The sequence below is a fragment of the Haliotis rubra genome, unplaced genomic scaffold (assembly GCF_003918875.1).
Source record: "Haliotis rubra isolate DU_JTF1 unplaced genomic scaffold, ASM391887v1 Scf138, whole genome shotgun sequence".
Taxonomy (NCBI): domain Eukaryota; kingdom Metazoa; phylum Mollusca; class Gastropoda; order Lepetellida; family Haliotidae; genus Haliotis; species Haliotis rubra.
Window position 1 is genome coordinate 380,988 of NW_025765314.1, and position 26,836 is coordinate 407,823.

General features: G+C 39.9%; 1 protein-coding gene across 5 annotated transcripts in view; it reads right to left on the reverse strand.

Annotated features, from left to right (window-relative positions):
• The window catches only part of LOC124268401 (CD109 antigen-like), a 67,976-nt gene extending 42,145 nt beyond the window's left edge, over positions 1 to 25,831 (reverse strand). For all 5 annotated transcript variants that reach the window (XM_046703369.1, XM_046703367.1, XM_046703368.1 and 2 more), the window contains exons 1-2: positions 25,748 to 25,831; positions 286 to 374 (exon numbers count right to left, since the gene is read on the reverse strand). In XM_046703369.1, the coding sequence (XP_046559325.1) occupies positions 286 to 347 (62 nt within the window). In that variant the 5' untranslated portion in view covers positions 348 to 374; positions 25,748 to 25,831. The remainder of the gene's footprint in view (positions 1 to 285; positions 375 to 25,747) is intronic.
• Positions 25,832 to 26,836: the final 1,005 nt, after the last annotated feature.

Genomic DNA, 26,836 nt, shown 5'->3' on the forward strand with positions numbered 1-26,836 from the left:
GACTTACTACTGCACAACTGTGGTGAATGTTGACTTACCCCTGTACAACTGTGGTGAATGTTGACTTACCCCTGTACAACTGTGGTGAATGTTGACTTACCCCTGTACAACTGTGGTGAATGTTGACTTACTCCTGTACAACTGTGGTGAATGTTGACTTACCCCTGTACAACTGTGGTGAATGTTGACTTACCCCTGTACAACTGTGGTGAATGTTGACTTACCCTGTACAACTGTGGTGAATGTTGACTCACCCCTGTACAACTGTGGTGAATGTTGACTTACCCCTGTACAACTGTGGTGAATGTTGCCACCAGAAGGACGCTCATGAGTCCTGATGGTAACATGTTTCTCTTTCTTGTAGACTGCTATATCTGAAAAGGAGGAAGAGATTCTATCAACACGATTGGCCTGGTAGATTCAATCATACATTTTGTACCCAACTTTGTACCTATCTATGAGACCTACAGCAGGTACCTGGACAGGGTACGGCAATAGGGGTGGGTACATGGGTTGGCTGGGAAACAGAGGGCCGGATACCTGGACAGGGTAGGGCAATAGGGGTGGGTACGTGGGTTGGGCTGGGAAACAGAGGGTTGGGTACCTGGACAGAGTAGGGCAATAGGGGTGGGCACATGGGTTGGGTTTGGAAACAGAGGGCCGGGTACCTTGACAGCGTAGGGCAATAGGGGTGGGTATGTGGATTGGGCTGGGAAACAGAGGGTTGGGGACAGGCAATTAGGGTCGAGTGCCTGGGTACTAAATCTGGACTTGTTCCAGTAATATGACTGAGTGCATTTCATTGCATGACAGAATTAGTTATAAAAAACCCCATTAATTAGACAAAAACTGGGGAAAACCCCTTAATATTGGTGATTACATTAAAAATGTATACATTTCGATTATAATCGATAATTCTTCACCACAATCCTCCGATGATCGATAGTTGATTTGGTTTCCGATTCCCAACACTAGCAATATTCCAGCTATATGGCAGGGTGATAATAGGAGACTCAACTGGTGGTTAGAATCAAGGTTCATAATCGGGTGTAGATTGCTGCTCATGATATCAGTCACTGGGTTGTGTGATGATGGCTATCACACTATAGAGCTGAACATTGCAGCATGGGCCATTAATCACCAACGCACAAACACACAAACAAGCAGAATAATTCAGATCTCAGGATACACTTCTCTATTATTTTCATGCAAATGCTCTGTAGGCTGATAATAAAAATTACTGTCATGACAACAGATATGCCATGGCCAGGCTCATCCAGTGACAGTCAGTCATGAATGAGAGGATACATTTCATGCTGCTTTGACAGCAAAGGCACACAAGAAATGGGCTTCATGCACTATTGCCATGCATGTGAGCAATTAAACCAAGCACTTGGTCGGACAAGCAAATGTTTTATCCACTGGGCTACCCCACACCCAAGTAACATTCAGTACATGTAACCCATAAAATGCAAGGTAAAAACATCATTATAACTGGGATATTGTAAATTTGAAAATTGTTTTGCATTCAAAAAGCTTCCCGGTAAACCATGTCAAATGCTTACTCTACTTTACTGTGAACAGACAAAATGAACTTTATTTTTGAACTACTTTAAACATTGAACAAGGACAACTTTTTATGGACAGAAAACTTCTTTGCTGCAGTATATGCAACGTTTTGGTGAAGATGCTAACCCTGATATCAAGCAAGTGATAACCCAAACATCAGATCTCTTGCAATAAAGAAGTTGTCTATCCATAAAAAGTGTTCCTCTCCATCAATCCAGCTTCTAAATGAAACTTAAAGGTCACATGCAACCAAAAAATCAAACATAATTAAAACACAATTATCACTTATTCATGACATATAATATGCATTGCTGATTATGAAAAAACAAACAAACAAAATTATAAGCGTATAATCGCAAATCAAAAGTGCAATTTTTTGTACTTGGGTTTACCTCCCTCGAAACGAAGCAGCCGGGATACCGAACCCAGTCAGAGCTGGTGGGTGTGCACTCAAGTGTAACGGCTGGTTCATTAGCAGATTGTGTGTGTATATATAGAAAGTTGGGTTTTGTAAATACATGCTCAATTTTTGTGTATAACATTTTGCAATCAACAGACATCATAACATGTCATGTGTTCAAGTATCACACCTGCCTGTCTGTGTAATTACATAATGTGACAAAGACCGAACTCGTGCCATAAATCAATGCGTTTTGTTTATGGTGTATAGCCTGATTTGTTCAAATTGCATGTGGTCAGTGATAGCAGTTGTGTATTGAATATTGTCATTAGCAGACAGGCAGGCAGACACACAGGTGTCAATAAAACAAGACATTGAGTTTTGTCTGTGACAGCGAGATATCTATATCACAGTTAGAAATTCTGTCAACGCTAAATAATGACATTGCTTTTAAATATCAAACTGAGAAAATGACTCGGTAAGAAGAACAAGTAGCGCGAACCTATTTCACTGCGCGCGACGTGCTATCGAAAGCGCCAGTCAGCTGTTGAAACCATTATTCCCAGAAAAGTCTGGGGAAAATTAGTGAAACGTTTGAACTCCGATTACACGCGTTTTTTTTCATCGCGTTATTTTTCAACTGTATAAGTTGAATTTGCATTTTTGACGCTTTGTTTCGATAAGTCCATACCGAAAGGTATCAGAATCTGTAAAGTTGTGTTTTACGTTGCATGTGACCTTTAAGGAAGTTACCTTAAACACCAAAAATCATGCCAAAGACAAATTGCAACATTTGAGATGATGAAAGTGGGTAAGCAGATTTAAGATAGTATCAACAGTAATACTTCTGTAGGCCATTCAAAAAGGTAATACAAACACCACTTATAAAACATGTTTATTTTGGAAAATTTCACAGAGAAAAATAATACATTGAGATAAAAAGAGATAAATAGACCAAACCCCTGACTGAAAAAAGGTAATGGACATACAGTGAGTGAGTGAGTGAGTGAAAATTGCTTACGCCACATCAGCAATTTTGCAGCTATTCGCAGCGAAATGGACATACAGAGATGCAACATATATATTGACACCTGTATTGACATCAGCAATGACAAGTGTATCACCAAGAAGTCACCTCACACGCTCATCACCTGCAGGTAACCAAACTGGTCTAGCTAGTTTAGGTAGTATGCATGTTTACAAAAACAACCATCCACATAAACTAATGTAGATATGAAATGCCCCTTGTGTGAACTCAGTCGTGGCATCTGGAAGGATGAAAACACATGAACGTGACTTTAACAAAGGTGGATCACAAACTGAAGCAGTCCTTATAAAATATTTGAATTGGTACAAGCTGCAGTTATATTTTACATGCTGCAGTTATATTTTATTACACTTTTAGAAATATCCCATTTACTTCCCCACAGGTGACATGAAAGAGGGTGTGCCACGACCCAAGCGGACAAATGGGTTTCTAAACCAACCTGTGAACATAGTGAATGCTTGATTAATAATAAACCACTAGGCCATCTCCATGCCTGGAAGAACATCCAAAGTCTTTTAAAGTTATTGTTCCGAAGATCTCATGGTGGTGGGATAACCTAGTGGTTAAAGCGTTTGCTTGTCACACTGAAGACCTTAGAGTTCGGTTCCCCATATGGGTAAATGCGTGAAACCCATTTCTGGTGTCCCCTGCCATGTTATTGCTTGAATACTGCTCAAAGCGGTGTAAAACCATAGTCACTCACTCACTCTTTCCAAACATCTCAGTAAGATCTAAAATGTTATCAAGAACACATTGCAGATCAGTACCATAACTGATATGTATATCCCTGAAAGGAGATCCAGGTGAGAAATGATCTTCATCAACTATGATTACACAAGGCCATTTAGAAAGTGGTCAAATGTAACTTATATTACATTTGGGATTACACTACAAAAGTACTAGAATCTGTAAATCCCAAGTGTAATCCTAAATTTAATATATGTTCATCAACTATGTTGTTAGATTCAACCAGTGTTACTTGTCCATATTTCCCCAATTGCACTGGGCCTCCTTTCACGAAGCACTAAGGTGATCGTAAGTCACTAAGGTAACCTTAGTGCAATGTTAAAGAATGGGAGTTAAGGTTAACCTTAGTAAAGGTTGCTGCGTGAAAGGAGCCCCAGGTCAGTGCAAACAAACAACACAAATTATATGCATTTTGGATATATATATTATTTGTTATGTTTGTTTCATTCTCAAGTCCATATTCACATGAACATTTAGTTAGTACAGTTTCAACACCTATGTTTAAACTTCAACAGTAAACCCCTATTTCAACAAAAACATTAACTATTCACCTATTTCAGGAACAAGTTTCAACAATGTTGAACTAAAACATGTACACCAACACCTTAATTTCACCAACACTTTAAACAACAATAAACACTGTAGTTTCAACAACAGATTTAACAACACTTAAGTTTCAACAACAAGGTATGTGAGCACCTGTCACACACACAGTGAGACCCAGATGAATCAGGGTGTTTCTGCAATTCCCATACCCGGGCAGCAATGATACAAGTCACCTGTCACACACACAGTGAAACCCAGATGAATCAGGGTGTTTCTGCAATTCCCATACCCGGGCAGCAATGATACAAGTCACCTGTCACACACACAGTGAAACCCAGATGAATCAGGGTGTTTCTACAATTCCCATACCCGTGACACAATGATACAAGTCACCTGTCACACACACAGTGAGACCCAGATGTATCAGGGTGTTTCTGCAATTCCCATACCCAGGCAGCAATGATACAAGTCACCTGTCACACACACAGTGAGACCCAGATGTATCAGGGTGTTTCTGCAATTCCCATACCCAGGCAGCAATGATACAAGTCACCTGTCACACACACAGTGTGACCCAGATGCATCAGGGTGTTTCTGCAATTCCCATACCCAGGCAGCAATGGTCAGGGGTGGAAATAACCCATTGCCCGACGCCCAAGTCCAGTGTTTTTTTCTGTCGGGCAAGCAAATTTGTATATCACACTGTACCGGTGTCCAGTTGACTTTCCAATGTTAATTATGTTGTTTATTAAAAAATCAGGTGAGACCCAGATGAATCAGGGTGTTTCTGCAATTCCCATACCCGGGCAGCAATGATACAAGTCACCTGTCACACACACAGTGAGACCCAGATGAATCAGGGTGTTTCTGCAATTCCCATACCCGGGCAGCAATGATACAAGTCACCTGTCACACACACAGTGAGACCCAGATGAATCAGGGTGTTTCTGCAATTCTCATACCCGGGCAGCAATGATACAAGTCACCTGTCACACACACAGTGAGACCCAGATGAATTAGGGTGTTTCTGCAATTCTCATACCCGGGCAGCAATGATACAAGTCACCTGTCACACACACAGTGAGACCCAGATGAATCAGGGTGTTTCTGCAATTCCCATACCCGGGCAGCAATGATACAAGTCACCTGTCACACACACAGCGAGACCCAGATGAATCAGGGTGTTTCTGCAATTCCCAAACCCGGGACACAAGGATACAAGTCACCAGTCACAGCACTGCAACTCTACACCTATCTAGAAATCTGAACAATGAAAGTAGTCCTGAGTACCAGGCACCACCACCAAAACATTAACATGTCAAACATTACATAGGAGGTCAAGGTCAGTCTGGAGTCAGATTTGCATTTCTCATTTAGCTTATATAAATGCCATGACATCACAAAGGAGACATATGCCATTCACGCATGTTTAACCTCAGATGGAACCTCAAAAATATACAAGACAATAACCATGTATGTAGCATTGCTTAAGATTTCTGTTTTCAGTTCACTCTTTTGTGCCTGGCATTATTCCCATAGAAAGATATGCATTGAATGACATATAATATTTGCAAGGCAAACACATTTGCAAAACCTCGCCTTTCTTTGATCAATACTAAGAATAGCCGTCCTCCTGAAACTTCAGTCAATACACGATTCACACTCTACATTTGTTGAAGAGCTTTCTAAACGTCTCTTTTGTCCCCTGTACACAGAAGGTGAGTTCACACACACCTGCTTGTCACACAGCATGATACAGTAGCGGGAGCACTTTCCAGCAATCTATTCATAAGAAATGTTTTGGCAACACTGCTGTAACAAAGTGGGGTTACCAGAATGCATGGTCTTAACCACACGCTCAACTGGCATCTTACCATAATCTGCTCCTCATGCAGTCTGTTAGTGACCTGACAAGGGTCCACTTTAACCTGTTTTAGTGTCCATGGTGTAGTGGATAAAGCATTAGCCAGAGTGAGTGAGTGAGTGAGTTAATATTTAACGTCACATCGGCAATATTTCAGCCATATCGTGACTCCAGAGTGAGTGAGTCACAGTTTCATAGCTGGACAAGTCAAACCATTCACCTTGATACTCGTTTTCCTGCCTTGTGGGGGCGGTGGGGTAGCCTAGTGGTTAAAGTGTTGGCTTGTCACGCCGAAGACCCGGGTTCGAATCCCTACATGGGTACAATGTGTGAAGCCCATTTCTGGTGTTCCCCGACATGATGTTGCTGGAATATTGCTAAAAGCGGCGTAAAACCAAACTCACTCAGTCAGTCCTGCCTTGTGACTTGCATCAGAGTGAGAAAGGGACACCAGAAATAGGCTTCAAACATTGTACCCATGTTGAGAATCGAACCTGGGCATTGGCGTGGCAAGTGAACGCTTTAACCACTTGGCTATCCCACCACCCCACCTGGCATCAGAGGATAACAATAGTACTGGTCGGCTTATGTCAATATACAGTGTCAGATTGGGGTGCGTTCAACTTTGGCATGGTGTTTTAGTTGGCTCGCACGGAACAAATGGCATTTGTCGTGTTGGGGCTTTCTCAACAAGATACCAACTGTTCCAGGAAATGCTTGGAAAAACGTTTTGTTAGTTGTTTAACACCGCACTCAGCAATATTCCAAATATACAACGGCGGTCTGTAAATGATTGAGTCTGGACCAGACAGTCTGGTGATCAACAACATGAGCATCGATCTCTGCAACTGGGATATGATGATGTGTCAACCAAGTCAGCGAGCCTGACCACCCGATCCTATTAGTTGCCTGTTACGACAAGCATGGGCTACTGAATACCAATTCAAACCTGGATTTTCATGGATGCTTCAGAATGTTGAAAAAATAATATTTAGGGGCATACTGTTAATTAATAAAATATCTGGTTTTGCAATTAATAGCTAAAAAAAATACAGTGACCACACCAAATCCCGCTGTAGAATATCAAATGTTCTTTCAACATGTTCATCTGGAAGAGAATTGGACTCTGTTGCCATGCAACTGATTCATGTATCTAAGATAATCCTGACATGCTAGTTACCGCAGTTACTTGCTGGCCATGCTGAGACTAATGAATTACAAACCACTCCACTGAGGAAACAAATCACTGAAAAACCAAATGAATCCGGCCCTGACATGGTTGTTTGTGAAAGAAATGACATCAGTAACTAGTTCACAGACAGCGAACCCACCTGGGAGAACTAGACACCAGCAGCAACAATGCTTGACGGGCTGCGGTGATTGGATCTCGCCCTACCTGTTCTGATGACCTGGTTTCTGTCAGGGTCATCTGTCAATCTTTCTCACCTGTAGCGTGACAGGTAGATCAAGCAGAACCTTTCCAAATGTCCGAATTGAAATTATGGATATACTACTGGTTCTGTCACACCATTTGAACCAATGTCCACTTAAAACAGACAAGAGATAGGTGACTGATTATTAGAGCAGAAAGCTGAGCAGTGAAAATAACTTCCTATTTTCTCAATCACACCATACACACCATGCATTATAACAGCCCAGAGATAGGTAGCTGGTTATTAGAGCAAGACCGACAGTGTATGTAAAGGATAATATACAGCTTGGAAGTTTGCTCTAGACAGGAAGACCTGAGGAAGGTGATACCTGAGCTAATGACAACCCCTGGGTGTTGACGATGAGCTGGTTACTGACTTACCCCCAACTAGGTTCCGCATGGACTAATATGGTGATAGTTATATAATGATCATGACAATTGCAAGTAAAACTTGTTCTGCATGACAGACACAAAAAACCATTCTGAAGGTGGGATACATACTTTTGTTAGGAGTCAGAATTCTCTTTAGGTCACTGCTTGAAAACTTCTTCTTTTCAGAAAATCAAACATGTTCAGCAAAAAGAATTAGTTTTACATGTAACACTTGAGGCAAAATAATAATTTTTTCTTGGATTCTTTTCCTTTGGAAAAGTCCAGTTAACTTAAATATTGTATAGGTATTGGTCAATTTTGAATTTTCATAGATATTCCCTTCATGCTGTACCTTGGTTTAATTCCCCACATGTGGAAAATGTGCGAAGAACTACTGTAGTGAGTAAGTGAGTTTGGTTTTATGCCGCTTTTAGCAATATTCCAGCAATGTCACGGCGGGGAACACAAGAAATGAGCTTCACGCATCATACTCATGTAGGGAATCGAACTTTGGCGTGACGAGCGAACGCTTTAACCACCTAAGGCTACCCCACGTGGCAGAAAAACTACTGTAAAATTGCTGTCAAAACAGTGTCAAACCATACTGACTCACTAACTTGAGGATTAACATACAGCAAGGTTCATACTAATACAACATTTGGTTGTCCTAATCTCAAAACTGACCACACATATCATGATGACATTCTTTGTCTTGTCGAACTGATTGTCACCATAGTTTGATAGTGAAGACCCATTGTATTAACTAACCTCTGCTTTGTCAAATAAAGGACCCACTTCAGCCTGAGAGTGAAGATCAAGGCTTATGCCATCTTAACTAACCTCTGCCTCGTCCAGTAAAAGCCTCCTTACAACCTAATGATGAAGATCAAGGCTTATGCCATCTTAACTAACCTCTGCCTGTATCCTTACAACCTAATGATAAGATCAAGACCCACTCTCAGCCTGAAGATCAAAGGCTTATGCCATCTTAACTAACCTCTGCCTCGTCCAATAAAGGACCCACTTCAGCCCGAGAGTGAAGATCAAGGCTTATGCCATCTTAACTAACCTCTGCCTCGTCCAATAAAGGACCCACTTCAGCCTGAGAGTGAAGATCAAGGCTTATGCCATCTTAACTAACCTCTGCCTCGTCCAATAAAGGACCCACTTCAGCCCGAGAGTGAAGATCAAGGCTTATGCCATCTTAACTAACCTCTGCCTCGGTCAATAAAGGACCCACTTCAGCCCGAGTGAAGATCAAGGCTTATGCCATCTTAACTAACCTCTGCCTCGGGTCCAATAAAGGACCCACTTCAGCCCGAGAGTGAAGATCAAGGCTTATGCCATCTTAACTAACCTCTGCCTCGTCCAATAAAGGACCCACTTCAGCCCGAGTGAAGATCAAGGCTTATGCTCTTAACTATCTGCCTCGTCCAATAAAGGACCCACTTCAGCCCGAGTGAAGATCAAGGCTCATCTTAACTAACCTCTGCCTCGTCCAATAAAGGACCCACTTCAGCCCGAGAGTGAAGATCAAGGCTTATGCCATCTTAACTAACCTCTGCCTCGTCCAATAAAGGACCAATAAATCAAAGACCATCTTACTTCTGCCTCGTCCTAATAAAGGACCCACTTCAGCCGAGAGAAGATCAAGGCTTATGCCATCTTAACTAACCTCTGCCTCGCCTCGTCCAATAAAGGACCCACTTCAGCCCGAGAGTGAAGATCAAGGCTTATGCCATCTTAACTAACCTCTGCCTCGTCCAATAAAGGACCCACTTCAGCCTGAGAGTGAAGATCAAGGCTTATGCCATCTTAACTAACCTCTGCCTCGTCCAATAAAGGACCCACTTCAGCCCGAGAGTGAAGATCAAGGCTTATGCCATCTTAACTAACCTCTGCCTCGTCCAATAAAGGACCCACTTCAGCCCGAGAGTGAAGATCAAGGCTTATGTCATCTTAACTAACCTCTGCCTCGTCCAATAAAGGACCCACTTCAGCCTGAGAGTGAAGATCAAGGCTTATGCCATCTTAACTAACCTCTGCCTCGTCCAGTAAAGGACCCACTTCAGCCTGAGGACCCACTTCAGCCTGAGTGAGAAGATCAAGGCTTATGCCATCTTAACTAACCTCTGCCTCGTCCAATAAAGGACCCACTTCAGCCCGAGATCCAAAGGCTTATAGTGAAGATCAAGGCTTATGTCATCTTAACTAACCTCTGCCTCGTCCAATAAAGGACCCACTTCAGCCCGAGAGTGAAGATCAAGGCTTATGCCATCTTAACTAACCTCTGCCTCGTCCAGTAAAAGCCTCCTTACAACCTAATGGTGATGATCAATGCTTATGCTGTACACTGCATGATATGTTCAAATTCCCATTACCTACTGGCCACCGTGGCATTAAACTGTCATAATATTGATGGTTCACCAAGTTATAAGCCTGTCAATACATAGTAAGGACGCCACTATTGACTGAAGTGACTGCAGCCCTGCAACAGACACGCAGGCCACATGATCGTTATCTGTTTGACAAACATCCCCCACAGCGTGTTTCAAACATGTTCTGTGTCATTTCCCAAAATGTTCGATACAAGAGAAAAAACATAGGCTTATTGAACTTAAATTTCAAGGGAGTTTGTAGTGTTTTAGACAAAAAAATTATTTACCTTGATATCAAGTTTTAATTAACATGATTATAGTATTTTCAGTAATATATATTATCTGGATAGAAACAGCAATTTGTTTTCAAATTTAACTGTTTTTGGTCTGCAAAATCTAAAGATATTGCTTTTCATTTATTATAAAACATTTGAATATATAGGAAAATGAGAATCATAAACCAAGGTTTAAAAATCCTTCTGACTTAAGACGTAGAAATACAGGCTATAAGACAAAACAACTTGGTGAATCTACAGACTCATCGGTTAACACAAAAGATTTCAATATATATCATGATAAATACACCAATGCTCTGATTGTCAAACGCGACTATTCTAAATGACCTTTGTAACTTTTGCATTTGCACCCAAAACTTGCCTTCTTGAAGTCAGATTATTTTGTGTAATGATTTCCTACAATTACTTGATGTTATTTGTACATCGTGTGTCCGAGACAGATTCTTGCGAGATGCTTGAATTTGGCTTCTTCTGTCATCCGGTCATGCAAACATTTTCTTTTCTTTTGAAAGTTCAACTAACATGCTTAAAGGAAACTGATTGATTTTAATATTGGACAGGACAAGGTGCACAGTGTTACAACACAACAGAACTATTAAGTCATGTCATGCTCACCAGAAAATGAAAATCTTGTATATGTCACAAGAGTGAGTGAGTGAGTGAGTGAGTGAGTGAGTGAGTGAGTGAGTGAGTGAGTGAGTGAGTGAGTGAGTGAGTGAGTGAGTGAGTGAGTGAGTGAGTGAGTGAGTGAGTGAGTGAGTGAGTGAGTGAGTGAGTGAGTGAGTGAGTGAGTGAGTGAGTGAGAGTTAATGAATTTAGTTTTACGCCGCTTTTAGCAACGTAATTTAGCATTATCAGGGTAAACACCAGAAATGGGTTTCACACATTGTACCCATTTTGGGAATTGGACCCGGATTATCGGTGTGACGAGCGAATGCTTTAACCACTAGGCTACCCTGTGACCATCCTGGCATATGTTACAATAGGATGCATTTCAAAGTAATATAGATATGATTGCTTGATTGATGTTTAACACCAATCATACATATTCAAGCTACATGAAGGCAGTCTGTAATGTCTCATATCTTGACCAGAGTCTCAAGTGATCAACACTATCAGCATTGATTGTGTGGTCCTGTGGACAGAGTTCAGGTCACAATCAACTGAATGTTGGGCGCGATGAGTCCTTGGATGGGTGACTCCTAACAGTTTCTAAGACTTCAGTCCTGCCCTAAAACAAAGCACATGTGATACATGTGGTCTCACCTTAGGCCAGTGAGTTTGTTTAAAATTGCCTCAGTTCACCCAGCAGAAAATGGGTACCCGGGTGAAATAAGGCGAGATCGAGGCAATTAACCTTCCAACGCCTAACCGACAGCTTGGGTTATCTGGGGTAATAATGATCAGATTGTGCGCTTTCAGCAGGACATCTAGCCTGGAAAAGGCACATTACAAATATTCTCATTATTATTATATATGCAGTTTGGATATGATGACATACATCAACCAAATGAACAATCTGACCACCCACTATAGTACTCGCTTCATATGACAAGCACTCGTTAAGAAAGACCAATTCTAATTCGGATCATTATAACACAGATCACAATGCAAGAAGAAAATGTTCTCCTCATTCTAACTTGGACAGTTTATGCCTCTATAAGGAAAGCAGATCATAAAGCAAGAAATAAAAGAAATCTGATCTCAGAAGAAATCCGTTGAGGATTCCAGTTTGGTAAACAGTGTTAAACATGTGAGATGCAGAGGTACAGTATGGTCATATTAAGTCATTAATTCCATGTCATCAATTGCTAGCCCCTTGGCATTTCAAGTTTGAACTGGACACCAGCAATGTAAAGCTTAATCTTGGGACTGTGCTGAATGATAAGTTCATGGATGTATAGTCATTCTCTCCAAGTCTAGTGGAGTGGACAGTAGTCTCTAAGGATGCCAATCTTTTAAGGTGGACAGCCTGTTCTCATTATTCCTGTTATCTACAAATCATTAGATGAACTAACACACATTGCCTACAACAATGCTATTACTGTACACAGAGCTCTGTCACATAGAAGGACTATTGTATGTAGCATTTACAGACAACTACAAATACCCTGTATAAGTGACAGATACATACAGATAGAGTGACCATCTGTATCTACAGTAAAACAATATATAGGAAGTTAAGCAGTAGATCCATCCATAGTTAATTCCGTAAGTCTTGACTCATCAGTGACACGAGAAACAGCTGTGTACAAGGTCATATTTGAGGAATCAATAGCATCATCATAATATGTCGTGGCACAAGACGTATCACCGTCTTGTGGTAGTAGGGCGTGGTTTCATAAACAGAGATCATAAACATCCCGTGCACTTGTTACACAACTGTCTGCATATCTTCCAGTCTGATTGTTTACATTGAAACTGATAGTGGTGAATATGATAGTGCAAATAAAGCTTCCCACTGCAAAATCCTTTCAACAAAATGTCAAACACTGAGCCGATGACAATGGGCTAGGATAATCTCAGATTATTCTTTGTTCCAAGAAAAGGGGTGGGTGGTAGTTGTTTCCGCCATTTCTGAAAATGACCCCATTTTTGTGATGGATCCATTGTTGTAACCAGACAGAACACTCTGATAATAGACAATCTGTATGTTTCTCATCCTCAGCCTTTCTTAAATGACCATAATGTGCAGGATACAAGTTATTATGGGTTATCATGTTCCGAAACAAATAATTCCACCTTCATACACAAATATGTACCTCATCTTATCATGATCATGAGAATATTTGAAGTATGGATAAATTTCTTCCATCTTTTAGTCCACTGCTCTCCATCTCTAAACATTAAACACCATCCGTTTGCTGTTTAATGCTGCACTCAGAAATAATCAACCCTGGACCAGACAATCCAGTGATTGACATCATGATCATCAATCCACTGAATTGAGATAATATGACATGCATCAAGCAAGACAGTGAGTCTGACCATCCAATCTGGTTAGTCATCTCTCACAACAAGCTTAAGGATGGGTTGCCGAGGACAAATAATATCTTCATGAGTCCATAGACACAAATACACAATGTTTGTTTGTTGTTTAACGCTGCACTCAGCAATATTCCGCTGTATGGCGGTGGTCTGTAAATAATTGAGTCTGGACCAGACAAATCAGTGATCAACAGCATGAGCATCAAATTACGCAATTGGGAACCGGTGACATGTGTCAACCAAGTCAGTGAGTCTGACCACCCGATCCCGTTAACGACGCCTCTTACGACAAGCATGAGTTGCTGCCCAAGATCAATTCTAACCCAGATCTTCATGGGTCCATCCGTTGAGTTAATGTGAAAATATACCTCGGGAAGTCACAATATATGAGTGTGACCATGGGACAACTAGTCAAAACTTGTGAACCATTATACACTGTTCTGCAACATGAGAGCAGCATATCACACATGTTTAGCATGGCATGGACAATTGAGCTGAAGTAGTAGGGTCGTTAAACAGATTGTTCACAAATTGTTTGCGAGTTCATCCAGGGGACACTTTTCCAAAACCGATGTGGACAATCACTCTCAGTCATGTACTGACGTTTGTGCTGGCCAAACATAACAGGCATTATATCACACTGTTTTGAAAGTAAGACAATTCCACTACCTAACCATGCTGACAGTCTGCATACAGACAAAGACATCCATGAACAGTAAAATCTATGCTGTTCACAGTTAACCATTTTATGTATATCACAAATTGACAGCACTGTCAAATTGTGTATCACACTTCATTCAGTGTGTAGCATGACCACGTTGGCCAAAGATGAAAAGGGTCAACTTATTATTTCATATTTGCTTATTAATATGTGTCAATCACCTGTGTCTTGTAGAATTTCATGTGCACCTGTTGAATTTTATATGTTTGTTTGTTAATTGTTTAATGCTGCACTCAGCAATATTCCAGGTATATGATGGCCGTTCGTAAATAATCGGGACCAGACAAACCAGAGGATCAACAGCACGAGCATCGATCTAGGCAATTGGGATACGATGCTCTTTTATATGGAATAGTAAGTGAGGGGAAGGTTTTACAGTGCTTTTAGCATGCTTAGGAATGTTTGAGCAGTATCAAGGTTGGTTGCAAACAAGAAATGGCTTCAAAAGTGGGGAACTGAACCCGAGTCCTGAAGAGCAAACACTTTAATCACTGGGCCATCCCATCTTCCCGTACATCAGGTGAAGCCTTCCATGAAAGGCAGCTGAGTGTAGAGTCAGTGAGTGAGTATGGTTTTACGTTGCTTTTAGCAATATTCCAGCACTATCACGGCGGGGAACACCAGAAATGGTCTTCACACATTGTACCCATGTGGGGAATCAAACCTGCGTCTTCAGCGTGACGAGTGGACGCTTTAACCACTAGGCTATGCCACAAAACGAGCTGACTATGGAGGCCAAGAGACTCGTGAACATAATGAATATATAATGGTATATAGGAAACAGGTTTCCTACTTCTGTTTTTAGATTGTTACCACAAGTGTCAGAGAGAAAGATAATACTATAGATTTCATAATTACAAAAATGTTTGTTTCAGAGAATTAATTTTTTTTATGTATTTTGTGTAATCTCACAAGATCATAAGCCCAATCCTGTTCCTTCTTGTCTATGAGCCTCATCCAGAGATTTAGCACTTATTTAAGCTTCACTGGTTTCTTTAAACCATATTCAGTCAAGTAATAAAGTAATAAAGTAAATCAGTAATAAAGAAAGAAATGAATTAGAAAGCTGTCCACAATGGACATTGAACTAAATTGATGGAAGAAAGGAAGTAGGACCAACACGTCAATTGTTCTGTTAATCACAAAGAATAACTTAGCCATGATGGGTCATTACAAACACTGACACAAATCAGTGAGGCAAAGTACAAATCATACCATCAAGCTCCGTGGCACGTGGTAATGTAATGGTACACATACAGGCAACATCATTGTTGTTTTAGGCGATGCAATCTTCCACCATGGCAAGGTCAGTCCCGGAATGGAGAGCCATGAATGACCAGCGAACAATCAACGGTCAAATAATGAGTGTTTCAAGGTTTAGGGTGATCATCAGTGGCAGTAACGATCAGCCAGATACAGGTAAAACTGGCAGGGAACACAGAACACTTGTTTAGTTTCACCTGGACAGGTGGCGTGTTAACGTCCAAACAGGCCCAGCGGGATAGGCTCACATCAGATTTTCATTCTGGCCAGACATTCTCAAAACATTTGTACTGCATGTGTTGTTTAGTCAGTGCCCTCTTCAAACCCTCGTCTAACATTGTTTTTGTGTTCAGTTAGAACAGTTCCGACGCTGCTTAAATCTCCCACTTCTCTTTTTGTTGTACCGCTTTTGAAGATTCAGAGATTTCCTAACATCTTATAAATAATGCATAATTTGAAGACAGTTGTAGCTTGGTGGCAGCTCATATGAATGTTTTTTACAACAAATATGATGCTTGGAAACACACCATTTGTTTCAAGAAAAGCTGAATATTTGTGTTAACACTGCAAAATGTTTAATCATTAATCAATCTTATTTTATTTCAGTTATTCCACAGAAATATGCATGACAGTTTTAATAATTTCATACTTTTCTGGCATTTTTGCTCAAAGTTACTTTTCTGGTATTTATCAAGATATCTATTGATATTTATATGATTTAGTAAAGAATCATTGATCTCAATGATCGGTTATATCAATAGCCAGTCCTAGTCACCATGGCCACTGTTGTCAACTTGTACGGTATGTTACAAGCTTAAATAGGGCATCACATGAACAGATACAAAGTAGAAGTCACTTGAAACAGCATTTAAACAGAAACATTTCAAACACATTCTTCATTTGGTGAAAAAAAACAACAGACTGAGGAATGAAAATATAATGATTACCGAAAGACAATTCTCAATACTGAACGTAAATAACCACTTGTGAGTAATCAATCGATGACAGTCATCCGACGCAGTAGCCTCGTGGTTGAAGCGTTTGCTCGTCAGTCCCGACGGATGGTTCAATTCCTCACTTGAGTACACTGTGCAAAGCCTATATTGGTTGACCCAATCATGGCATTGCTGGAATATCACATAAAGCATGGCTCACGCTCTCTCAAACACTTATCTAGAGCCACACCTATCACGTTCATCATTAGGACAGATCGTGGAACAAAGTATTCAATTATTTAGCATGTTTAGACAGTTTCTGTTGACATTCAGTTGCCTGGGTGAGTTGACTCATATCATGCATCTAACTCTCCAGATCGACTGTCAACAGAACTGAAAAAAATATCTAAGTGAAATTCTGCAGTTCACAGAAAGCAGGTCAATCAATACAACGGTATATAGCACAGAAGATGTCAGACCTGCATCGTGTCATCACAGGGATTATATAGGCTTGATCAACATGCTCAATGGCCAATATTTGGCTGAAGACTGCGGGAAATGTCAGTAAATATTCCCTAACTACAATAAAATATTTAGCTATTTGTATTTGTTTGATTATGACATGTTATTATTCTGACATATCAAAGGAGGTCAGTATTTCACAGAAACCAGTCAGGACAAACATAGGGCAAACAGGATTTTACTGCTCAGTTTTACATTACTGCATTTAATGTACAGGTAAAATACAATGTTTAAATATGAATTACAGAACATATAAAGTTTTTAAAATCCATCTTTTTGAACAAGCATTTTTCTCCATGGATTTGCGGAGGCAAAATGGTTTTGAATGTTAGACAGTCCCTGAATGGATGATAGCACTCTTCCTACACACTATCACTGCCCACTGTCAGGAGACATTGTGGCCAACTAATTCACACAGTATCCAGACTTGCTTCCAAACCTCCATACTCACTGAAGTGGAAACTCAACTTGGCCCAGTTATATTAATTTATTATTATTATTATTATTATTATTAGATATTTATATAGCGCACATATCTACGCACTAGTGCATGCTCAGGGTGCTGGTATTTTTCTCCCTCGATCATTGGATGTCAATGTCAATCCCTGATTAAGTTATCTCTCTTTGCAAGGTTATTACCTTTGAAAATGTATGAGTGAGTGAGTGAGTTTAGTTTTACGCTGCACTCAGCAATATCCCAGCTATATGGCGCCGGTCTGTAAATAATGGAGTCTGGACCAGACAATCCAGTGATCAACAGCATGAGCATCAATCTGCGCAATTGGGAACCGATGACATGTGTCAACCAAGTCAGCGAAACTGACCACCCGATCCCATAAAACTAAACTCACTCATTCACTTTTTAGAGTATTATATACACATATATACACGATAAATGTGGTCTGAACTTTCTTTTATGCGTAATACTATCAGCTGGCAGGTGTATTTATCATGTTTAAAGCTTTCCTGCCCAAACATAATTAATAGTCCGCTAACCTTACCTTTGGCACACAGATTTTAGCGATTTAATTTGCTTGAGTATGATAGCCGATGGTTTGTCATGAACGTAGGTGAGTATCTGTCAAACATTCCGTCAGTGTTGACATTCAATCATCTGATGTTATCCCCATGACGGGAACGCGAATCTCGTCATGAAATGACAGGATAACAATGAAAGGAAAAATCAATATTTGTGATGTCAAACAGTAATACTGATTTTTCTAGTTAGGTCAAAGGATACAAATAGCATATATATCTAATTTTCATCATCTGCTTAAAACTGGGCGTCAAAAGTAAGGTTCACAGACTATAGATGAAACCATGTACAAACAGAGACATTTGAAAATATTCAAGATGGCTGCTTGGCCATTAAGTCTGTAATGATCTACATGAAGGTCTACAGACAGGAAGTACATTACAAGGGATCAGTGGCTCCTTGGATGACACTGGCCCACACATCCCGTCCATGCTTCTGGCGGATTGGGATATGACACTCCTTCATTTCACATGCATCCAGCCCCTGGATGATGCGAAATACCTTTCTCACTTACTGAACGAGAACACCTCTTCGTTGAAGAAATGGTCCAGTTAATTGTGTTTCCCTAGGCTTGAGTCATTAGTCGAAACATCCAACTTCCTGTCACCATGGTTACACTCTAACACTACTCTCTTGTCTCCAACTTGTTACTAAGTAAACATCTTGGAATTTTGTACCCACTTAAAAAATAACGTAAAAACAACTAAAAAACAAATGTGTTAAGACAACTGCTTTTTTCTGTCCATCCCTCCTCCATTCTTCCAACAGCAGCTAGTGCCTGGCACAACGTGGTGGTGTTTGCATGTTGGTACAGGCACTTACTGAGATGATCTTTTATCAATATTATGTCTTCACCTTATTCATACAACCTGTCATGGGAATGAGGTTACACAAGCTCTGCATATCACAGTAAAAACTGAAAAACTTCCATGGAAATTTAAATTACCTGAAGCTTGTCATGACGACAATGGGCTGTGTTTCAACTGGAACCTGTCACAGCCTAGCCCAGACAGGGAGTCTTTAAGCAAGACTAACCCTTTATCATGTTTAGACCAACAACAAACAGGTTTTTATGGTTTCCTGATTAACCCAATTTGGATCTCGAGAGTTCATTTTCTTTAAAAAATGTTTGTTATTTTTTCTGAATGCTAGCTCCAGTATTTCTTTCGTTAAAAAGCATGACAACTACGCCACAGGTATGTTAAATCACCCTACTTTCATAACATGTACATTAAATGTACATATATGCCTTGAAATGTGTTGCTAACTACAATAAACTATTCAAAACAAATCTCCTCCTGCTTCAAAATGTTATTTAAAAAATATAAAACTCTAATAATTAAAACATAGTGGACATAGAAACATGAGCTGGTGAGTTCACAACTCTCTTGACAATGGCTAGCAACATAGCATTCACATCACACGGACAATATTGCCAAGATGAATCCACTTACAAAAAAGTATCTCTTTGATGCGAAGCTTAATATTGAATTTATTGCCAACAGTTATGTTTTAAATTACTAATGAACTGCATACTAAATGATTTAGATGCATAAAAATGCATGAAGCATGCCAAAAGCCCAAGGTCATCTATTGAAATGCTACATGGACTATGGTCTCCATGACTGCGTTAATGTTAAATTTCCTCTGATAATTTAACTGGCCTTCAGTTCATACTACATTGCTGATCATAATGAACAAGATCACAAGAGGAGTACCTCATGCTTTAGGACATCTTTAGATCTTGTTACACTAATGGCAACATTATGGTTGAATTATGGTGGTCCAATTAATTGAAATAATCGAAGATTGGTCTCAAGTACTAAATGACCAAACAATTGATCATGTTTTCATATAATTGAAAACAAACAATTTTGGAACACTTGTTTGCATTAACAATATTTTTCACAAGGTTGGTTGTGTCTGTGTCCTTAACTACTGGTTTGTTCAAAGTCATGATTGAATTTATCTTGAAGACTCAAGGAAATTTATGTTCCTTAACATACTGGTCGTCCTTTCAAGATGTGAAATTTGCAAATGCATTTTGTGCAATTTGCAAAAAGAACTACGTGTTTTTTCTTTATTTTTGTGCCCTAACAAACATAACAGGAACATTGATAAAAGGTGCTAACCAACTATTTTCAATGATTGATTGGTTGTAATAAACTAATCATCAATCATGAGATTTTAACCAATTCCCAACACTTTTGAATTGCAATTAATTGCAGTAATTATATATTTATTGCAATATGTTTACATAATGCATGCCTACTTCCATCTGAAATTTGATTCGACGATCAAGTTTTCTTTTTTTGGTATGACATGGATTATTTCATAGACTTCTCACGCACTGACAACTTCGCTGTGACATTTTGCTAGATGTTGCTTTGGCCACAACACATATGTAAATTTGCATCATAAAAGGCATGGCAGCCCCTAAATCAAAGAACCCTGAGCGTGTCAAGAAAACATTAACATCATAATAAGCTTTTGTTATTATGGTCACAATACTTTACTTATCTAGGCCAAAACAAATATTATTGAACAGCTAACTTTCACAGTATGGAATAGCTACATGATTGATGCATTATGCTTCAGGTTTAGCTTGCATCAAGAAACAGCATGTTTGCAGGCAGTGTTTACATGTTAAATCATCAGTGTCTGAGGCCAGACAAAATTATATGTGTAAATTAAGAAGGAAAGTATGAAAGATTTTTGAGCTTGCAAAGTCCCACGCCAAGATTATCAGCATTCCAATGCTGACCTGGAAGACGCCAATAATGAACCTAATTCACACACTTCCCTTGAGTGAGTGAGGCATAAAAAAGAACACTACAACATTATAACCACCTCTGAATTCTACCTTCTTACTTGCTGAAACACTGGTTAAAGTGGAGTAAAGTGAAGCCTAACTTGATTAACAGCTGATAAGTTCAAGGTCACCAGAGACTTCCTCATGTAGAAGACAGATGGTACTGTCACATGAGGCTGGCTGATGTCAGTTCATCCTGGATGTGTCCACATCCTCATCTGTCACATACCTCCTCCAGATATACCTGTCTACCAGGTACATACTTGGTCAGACCCTATCATCCCTCCTCTGTCCACTACTGGTCATTATTCATGGTATCACAAGGTCATTGCTAATGGGCCGTAGTATAACTGTCATACCTGACCGGTTCACATGCTACTTAGGAACTAGATGGATGGGTTTATTCCTGCATCTAATAGCTTGGATGAAGCTGTGGGCCTACACAGTCACTAAACCTCAATCCACATTACGTACACAAACACAAGGACAGTTCCATCATTTGCTTGTGGCATAATGTCAGACAATTACAAATGTTTAGGATTAATTACAGATCGACCAGTCCAACCAGAAATGTGAGGGGATTTAGATAATGTGTATGAGTGATGTGTGATTCACCCACTTTATATGTCTGTCCATTTATTTGACAGACCGAATGAAATTTATTAAGAAGTCAAAAGTTCAGTAGGATTTAAACATCACAATAAACTGAAGCTATGAATAGAAGTCAGAAGAGATATACACCGACTTTCATTCTGAAATACAAGGACATATGATTCAGTTTGTAAAATGACGGAGATATTTAAGCATGTAAATTGTAAACTGCCCAAGTGAAAATTTCCCTCATTCCACACACTGAGTGAAGACCTTGAATAACATATATATTTGAATGCAGGTATTTACTCGGGGTCTGTCAGTCTGACATGTGAAGATCTGGGTTAGAATTGGTCTTCAGCTACCCATGCTTGCAACTACGGCAGGTGGTCAGGTTCGCTGACATAGTTGCCACATGTCATCATATCGATGCTCGTGTTGTTGATCACTGGATTGTCTGGTCCAGACTCAAGTGTTTATAGACCGTTGCCAAGGAGCTGGCATATTGCTGAGTTTGGAGTTAAACAAACCAACCAACAAACCAAAGTAGGTCTTTTAGTTGTGACTCTTGGAGATGATCATTAATTAATGTTGCCCGGGGGTCTCATGCATGAAATAGAGGGACCCAGTGCCAAGAGTTTAACCAACAACAAATTGAATGTGTGAAACTTAACGTTTATCATAGGCATTCAGAGTGTGGTTTGAAAAAAATGTATATGACTGAGTGAAGAAAATCAGACATGTCCAGGGGCCCGTTCCTCAAAGCGATCGTTACTTAGCGCTACAACTGTCATATTTCTATGTTAATGTTAATGTATGGGAGTTATGGTGGGAGTTATGATCACCATAGTGCTACAATTACTTTGTGTGGGGCGAAGTAATATTGTTTGGCACATGTTACCATAGCAACAAATGGAAAGGTTGCAATAATTCAAACATACTTTTTTGTATCCTCTGGTACTCATTCTCTATTTTTATGTGTAAAAGTTGTATTATTTTGTTTCCGGTTAAACCAAGTGCTTTTGCAAGGCCAAGAATGTCTAACATTGGGAGTAAATAACTTTTTGCAAGTATTACATGGTGAGGGAAATGTATGGGCAGGTGTTTGTGTTATTGTGAACTAGCCAGCTTTCTCACTGGAGTCTTAAAACAGGAAATTCATAGTTGTACTAAAAATGAAAATAAAAAAAAACCATGAATATTTTATGAAGCATATAACCTTTGAGTGGAAGGACATAAGGGGAATATATACTATGTTTATTTGTGTCCAGCTATGAATCCCTGTGGATGTGGGCTGTGACAAACAGTAGTCCTGAACAGCTCCTGAAATAATGTACGGGCATATGACAAGCGGCAAGTGTTGTTGTTCTAATAAAGTGAGTGAGTGAGTGAGTTTAGTTTTATGCCGCTTTTAGCAATATTCCAGTAATATCACAGTGGGGGACACCAGAAATGTGCAATTTTCGTACCCATGTATAAATGTCTTCATCGTGACGAGTGAACGCTTTAACCACTATGCTACCCTACCGCCCCTGTTCTAATAAAAGAGAATGAGTTCATCTTGAGTTTTCAACATGCTGCCGTGAAATGACATTTAAAGTCCCATGCAGGACTATTGCAGTTATATAGCAAGTTACACACAATCATGTGTGGTGGTCTGTCTCAAGATGCAGGTTCTTTAGGTCAAATGAGTGAGTGAGAGTAGTTTCATGCCACCTTTAGCAATATTCTAGCAATAACACACAGGGGACACCAGAAATGGGTTTCACACGTTGTACTCATGTTGGGAATCGAACCTGGGTCTTAAGCATGATGAGCAGGCACTTTAACCACTGGGCTACCCCAACATAACTGAGATACAATAACATAGATACCCATTCCGACACAGTACACTGAAAGAGCTGTGCAGTTCATGTTTTATCCCCTTAATGGCTAGCACTAGGCAAGGTAACAACAATTACCATATGTTTACATCTTCACACACAACCCCAACTGGGGGTCGAACAACCGACTATCTGCTCCATGGTGAGATGGTATGAGTGAATATGGTTTGACATCGCTATTAGCAATATTCCAGCAATATCATGGAACATGACACCTGAAATGGACTTCATATATAGTACCCTAGTGGAGAATCGAACCCGGGTCTTCAGCGTGACGAGCGGACGCTTTAACCACTAGGCTACCCCATCACGCCATATGGTGAGATGGAGGCAGTCTTGCATATGATCACATGACCCTGCCAGTGTGTGTGTTATTCTACTTGCATGTTGAAAACAGTTGTAAATGTAGAAGGCATGTGAGTAAGTAAGAGATGACAGTCGCTTGGGGCAGTGTGCACAAGGGACGGGCTTGCATGGGTGATGCACTCAACTGGAACAGTGTCACACGCACTGCCTCAGGCTTCGTGTGTTGTAAACAAGCCTGTCTGTGGTGGAGAACTACCTGTCCAAAATACTGGCATGTACCACGCTGAAGGGCCACCACTTGTGACAAATGCATTACACTATCTGTTATTTTAAAAGGCATTGCAGATCATAAAAATGAAACCATATTAAAGAACGTACATCAGTATATAAGCAAATCTAAACGATTCCAGTAAACTCCTCTCTATACACCTTTCGTATTATAAGATTTCCCCTGAACTGTCAATCTTTTTCTGTCTCTGTTTCTAATAACTGCTTGTGATGTAATTGTTATTGTATATCTTTGGAGAGGGGTTTTATAAGTTGTAAGAACTTGTCCCTGATCCTTTTCACTTTGTGAATAAAATATGTTTAAACTAAACAAATGCATGTTCAACACTTCTGTGTGTATTAGTCGTACCAAAACACTACTTGGTGTATGTTTGTCTTTTTGTTTAACATCTCACTCAAAAATATTCCAACTGTATGATGGAGACTGGACCAGACAATCCTGTGATTAATATTTTGAGTAATGATACTCCTTATCTGTGATGATAAGAGTATACCCAATAGAAACATGTTTCACTGATAACATCAACATATATCACATCATCAATATAACATTGTGAGTCACAGGATGAGCACCATATAGATCAGGGTTGCCTGGAACTGGTTCCTGGACTGCCTCCATGACTGGAGGTTTCACTATTGAGTTGAGGTGGACATGATTCTGGTATAGGGATGTTTACAAGATCTGGGCCTAAAATTTCGAAGCTCTCTTAGCACTAAGATAGTCATAAGTGCCATATATTAACATTAACTTACGACTATATTAGCTTAGAGAGGTTCGAAAATCTAGGCCATGGTCTTATGTCACATACCATGCATTTTTGTTGGTAATAAAATACCTGTTTTAGACTAAAGTTAATTCAACAGCAACGGTGTCAATGTACTAATTTTTTGTATATTTTAGGGAATACACTCTATATGTTTTGACACTGCTCACTTCGAAAACCTTTTATCGTAATTTATCTTAATGCATAATGATGTATTACAGAAACATCCCAAGAGAGACTACCTCACGGCCTAGTGCCAACGCATGTGTCCCGGCTCCATGTTGCTGTTTACATGCTGAGAACTGACACACTGAGATATACTCCCAATCCCTACAAGAACACAACAACAGTGATAATTTAAAAACATATGAAAGAATATAATACTGTGAGTAACTACTGTTAGGTTGCCAAATGTCTCGTTATTTAATTAGTGCCGCGAATGGATTAACGAGATTCCCACGATCGGAGTAAATCATAAGATGGCAAATTAACGATTTTCCTCGTACCATGATTTGTCAACAGGAATGTAACATAATGTTACTCTCCAGGAACATTCCTTTGCCGGTATACCCAGCAATTAACCAGCCACAATGTTGACAGTGCTACCCACAAGGTAAGTAACGGAAGCTGGTGATCTGTCGACAGTCACAATGTCAAAACATAATGGCTCATCAACACATTGACATGGGTTTTACAAACACTCCTATCTAAGCAAACCCTTACACCTTCACCTCAAGAATGACAGCATTTGAGGCAATTTGGAGCCGAAATGTTTGATGATATATTTTCTCATTCCCCGCTGCAAGTAATGGACCAAAGTAATAACATGGATGTCTGTGGGAGTGAAACTGATGGTAATGTTTTCATTCCATCCTGGTGAATATCACGTCATAATGACCGCAAACCGATATAACACAGTAAAACAGTGTTGCAGAAAAGCGTCACACAGTTAAACATTCTTGTCTTGTTAAACATGATTTACTTACCACGTCGTGGGGGCTGTTGTCTGTTCTTGGTCCACACGGTATCTGTCCGATTCTGTTTTCTTTAAGCGCAGCTCAAGATCTAAATATAGAGCGTTTAAATGATTGGCTGCATACAGCGATGTATGGTTTTCTGTACGGGTCATAATTCTCTTTTACAACGCGTATTGATTTGGGGATAAGATGACTCTGTAATGCGTCACGGGTAAAGAATAACAGTGGTCCAACTGCCATGTTTGCATTAATATGGTGTTAGATTTAATAGGTGAGATTGATTTAGACACATTAACCAATTTGAATTCAAACCACAATACATGACTAATGCACTGTTGGGTAGTGAGATATGGTTTACTTTGAATTATGCCAGGCGGAATGGAGAGATGTTTTTGACGAGTAATTTTTAGTTATGTGACAGCAGTTAGTAAAATAATTGATAATGTGGTTAGTATGTTCTGTGGGATACAGTGCACGGTGAGACTTGGTGTATGGTGCGTTATTGTGTGTTACGTGTATGACGTCACGTTCAGATAATTTCACGGAGCACCTTTAGAATACAGCACCACAACTTCTCGTTCGGACTGTCTCTGTCTGTCTGAACTATAAAATATATTTAAAATAAAAGTTCTTTCTGTAAAATGCGCCGCCGTCGTCCATGTTTTAGCACACAAACTCCCTACATCCCTTGGCTTACTCAATGACAATGCGTATAGAGACGACAGAACACTGAGAGGAGCTTTAGCAACAGACTGACGTCAAAGAGCATTGCTTTTGGTAACAAAATTTCACAAATTATGTCATAAGGTATTGTGATGTAATTTGTAAACTTAGTGGTGCTGTATTCTAAAGGTAGGCCAATTTCACTATATATCAAATATACATAGCAATGTAAATGTAGGCGTAGGTTTGGTAGCTTGTAATATTCCGGATTTGTCTACGAAGATACCATGTTGCAGTTTGACACAGCACTAGGTACAAGGTTATGCACGTAACTGTGCACGTGCCTTGCACTGCCACCCGGGTGAACGCCATCTGTTTATTGATGACCAGGAATAAGTTAGGGCTACATGGTCATGGCGCACGACGAGTCCCTTT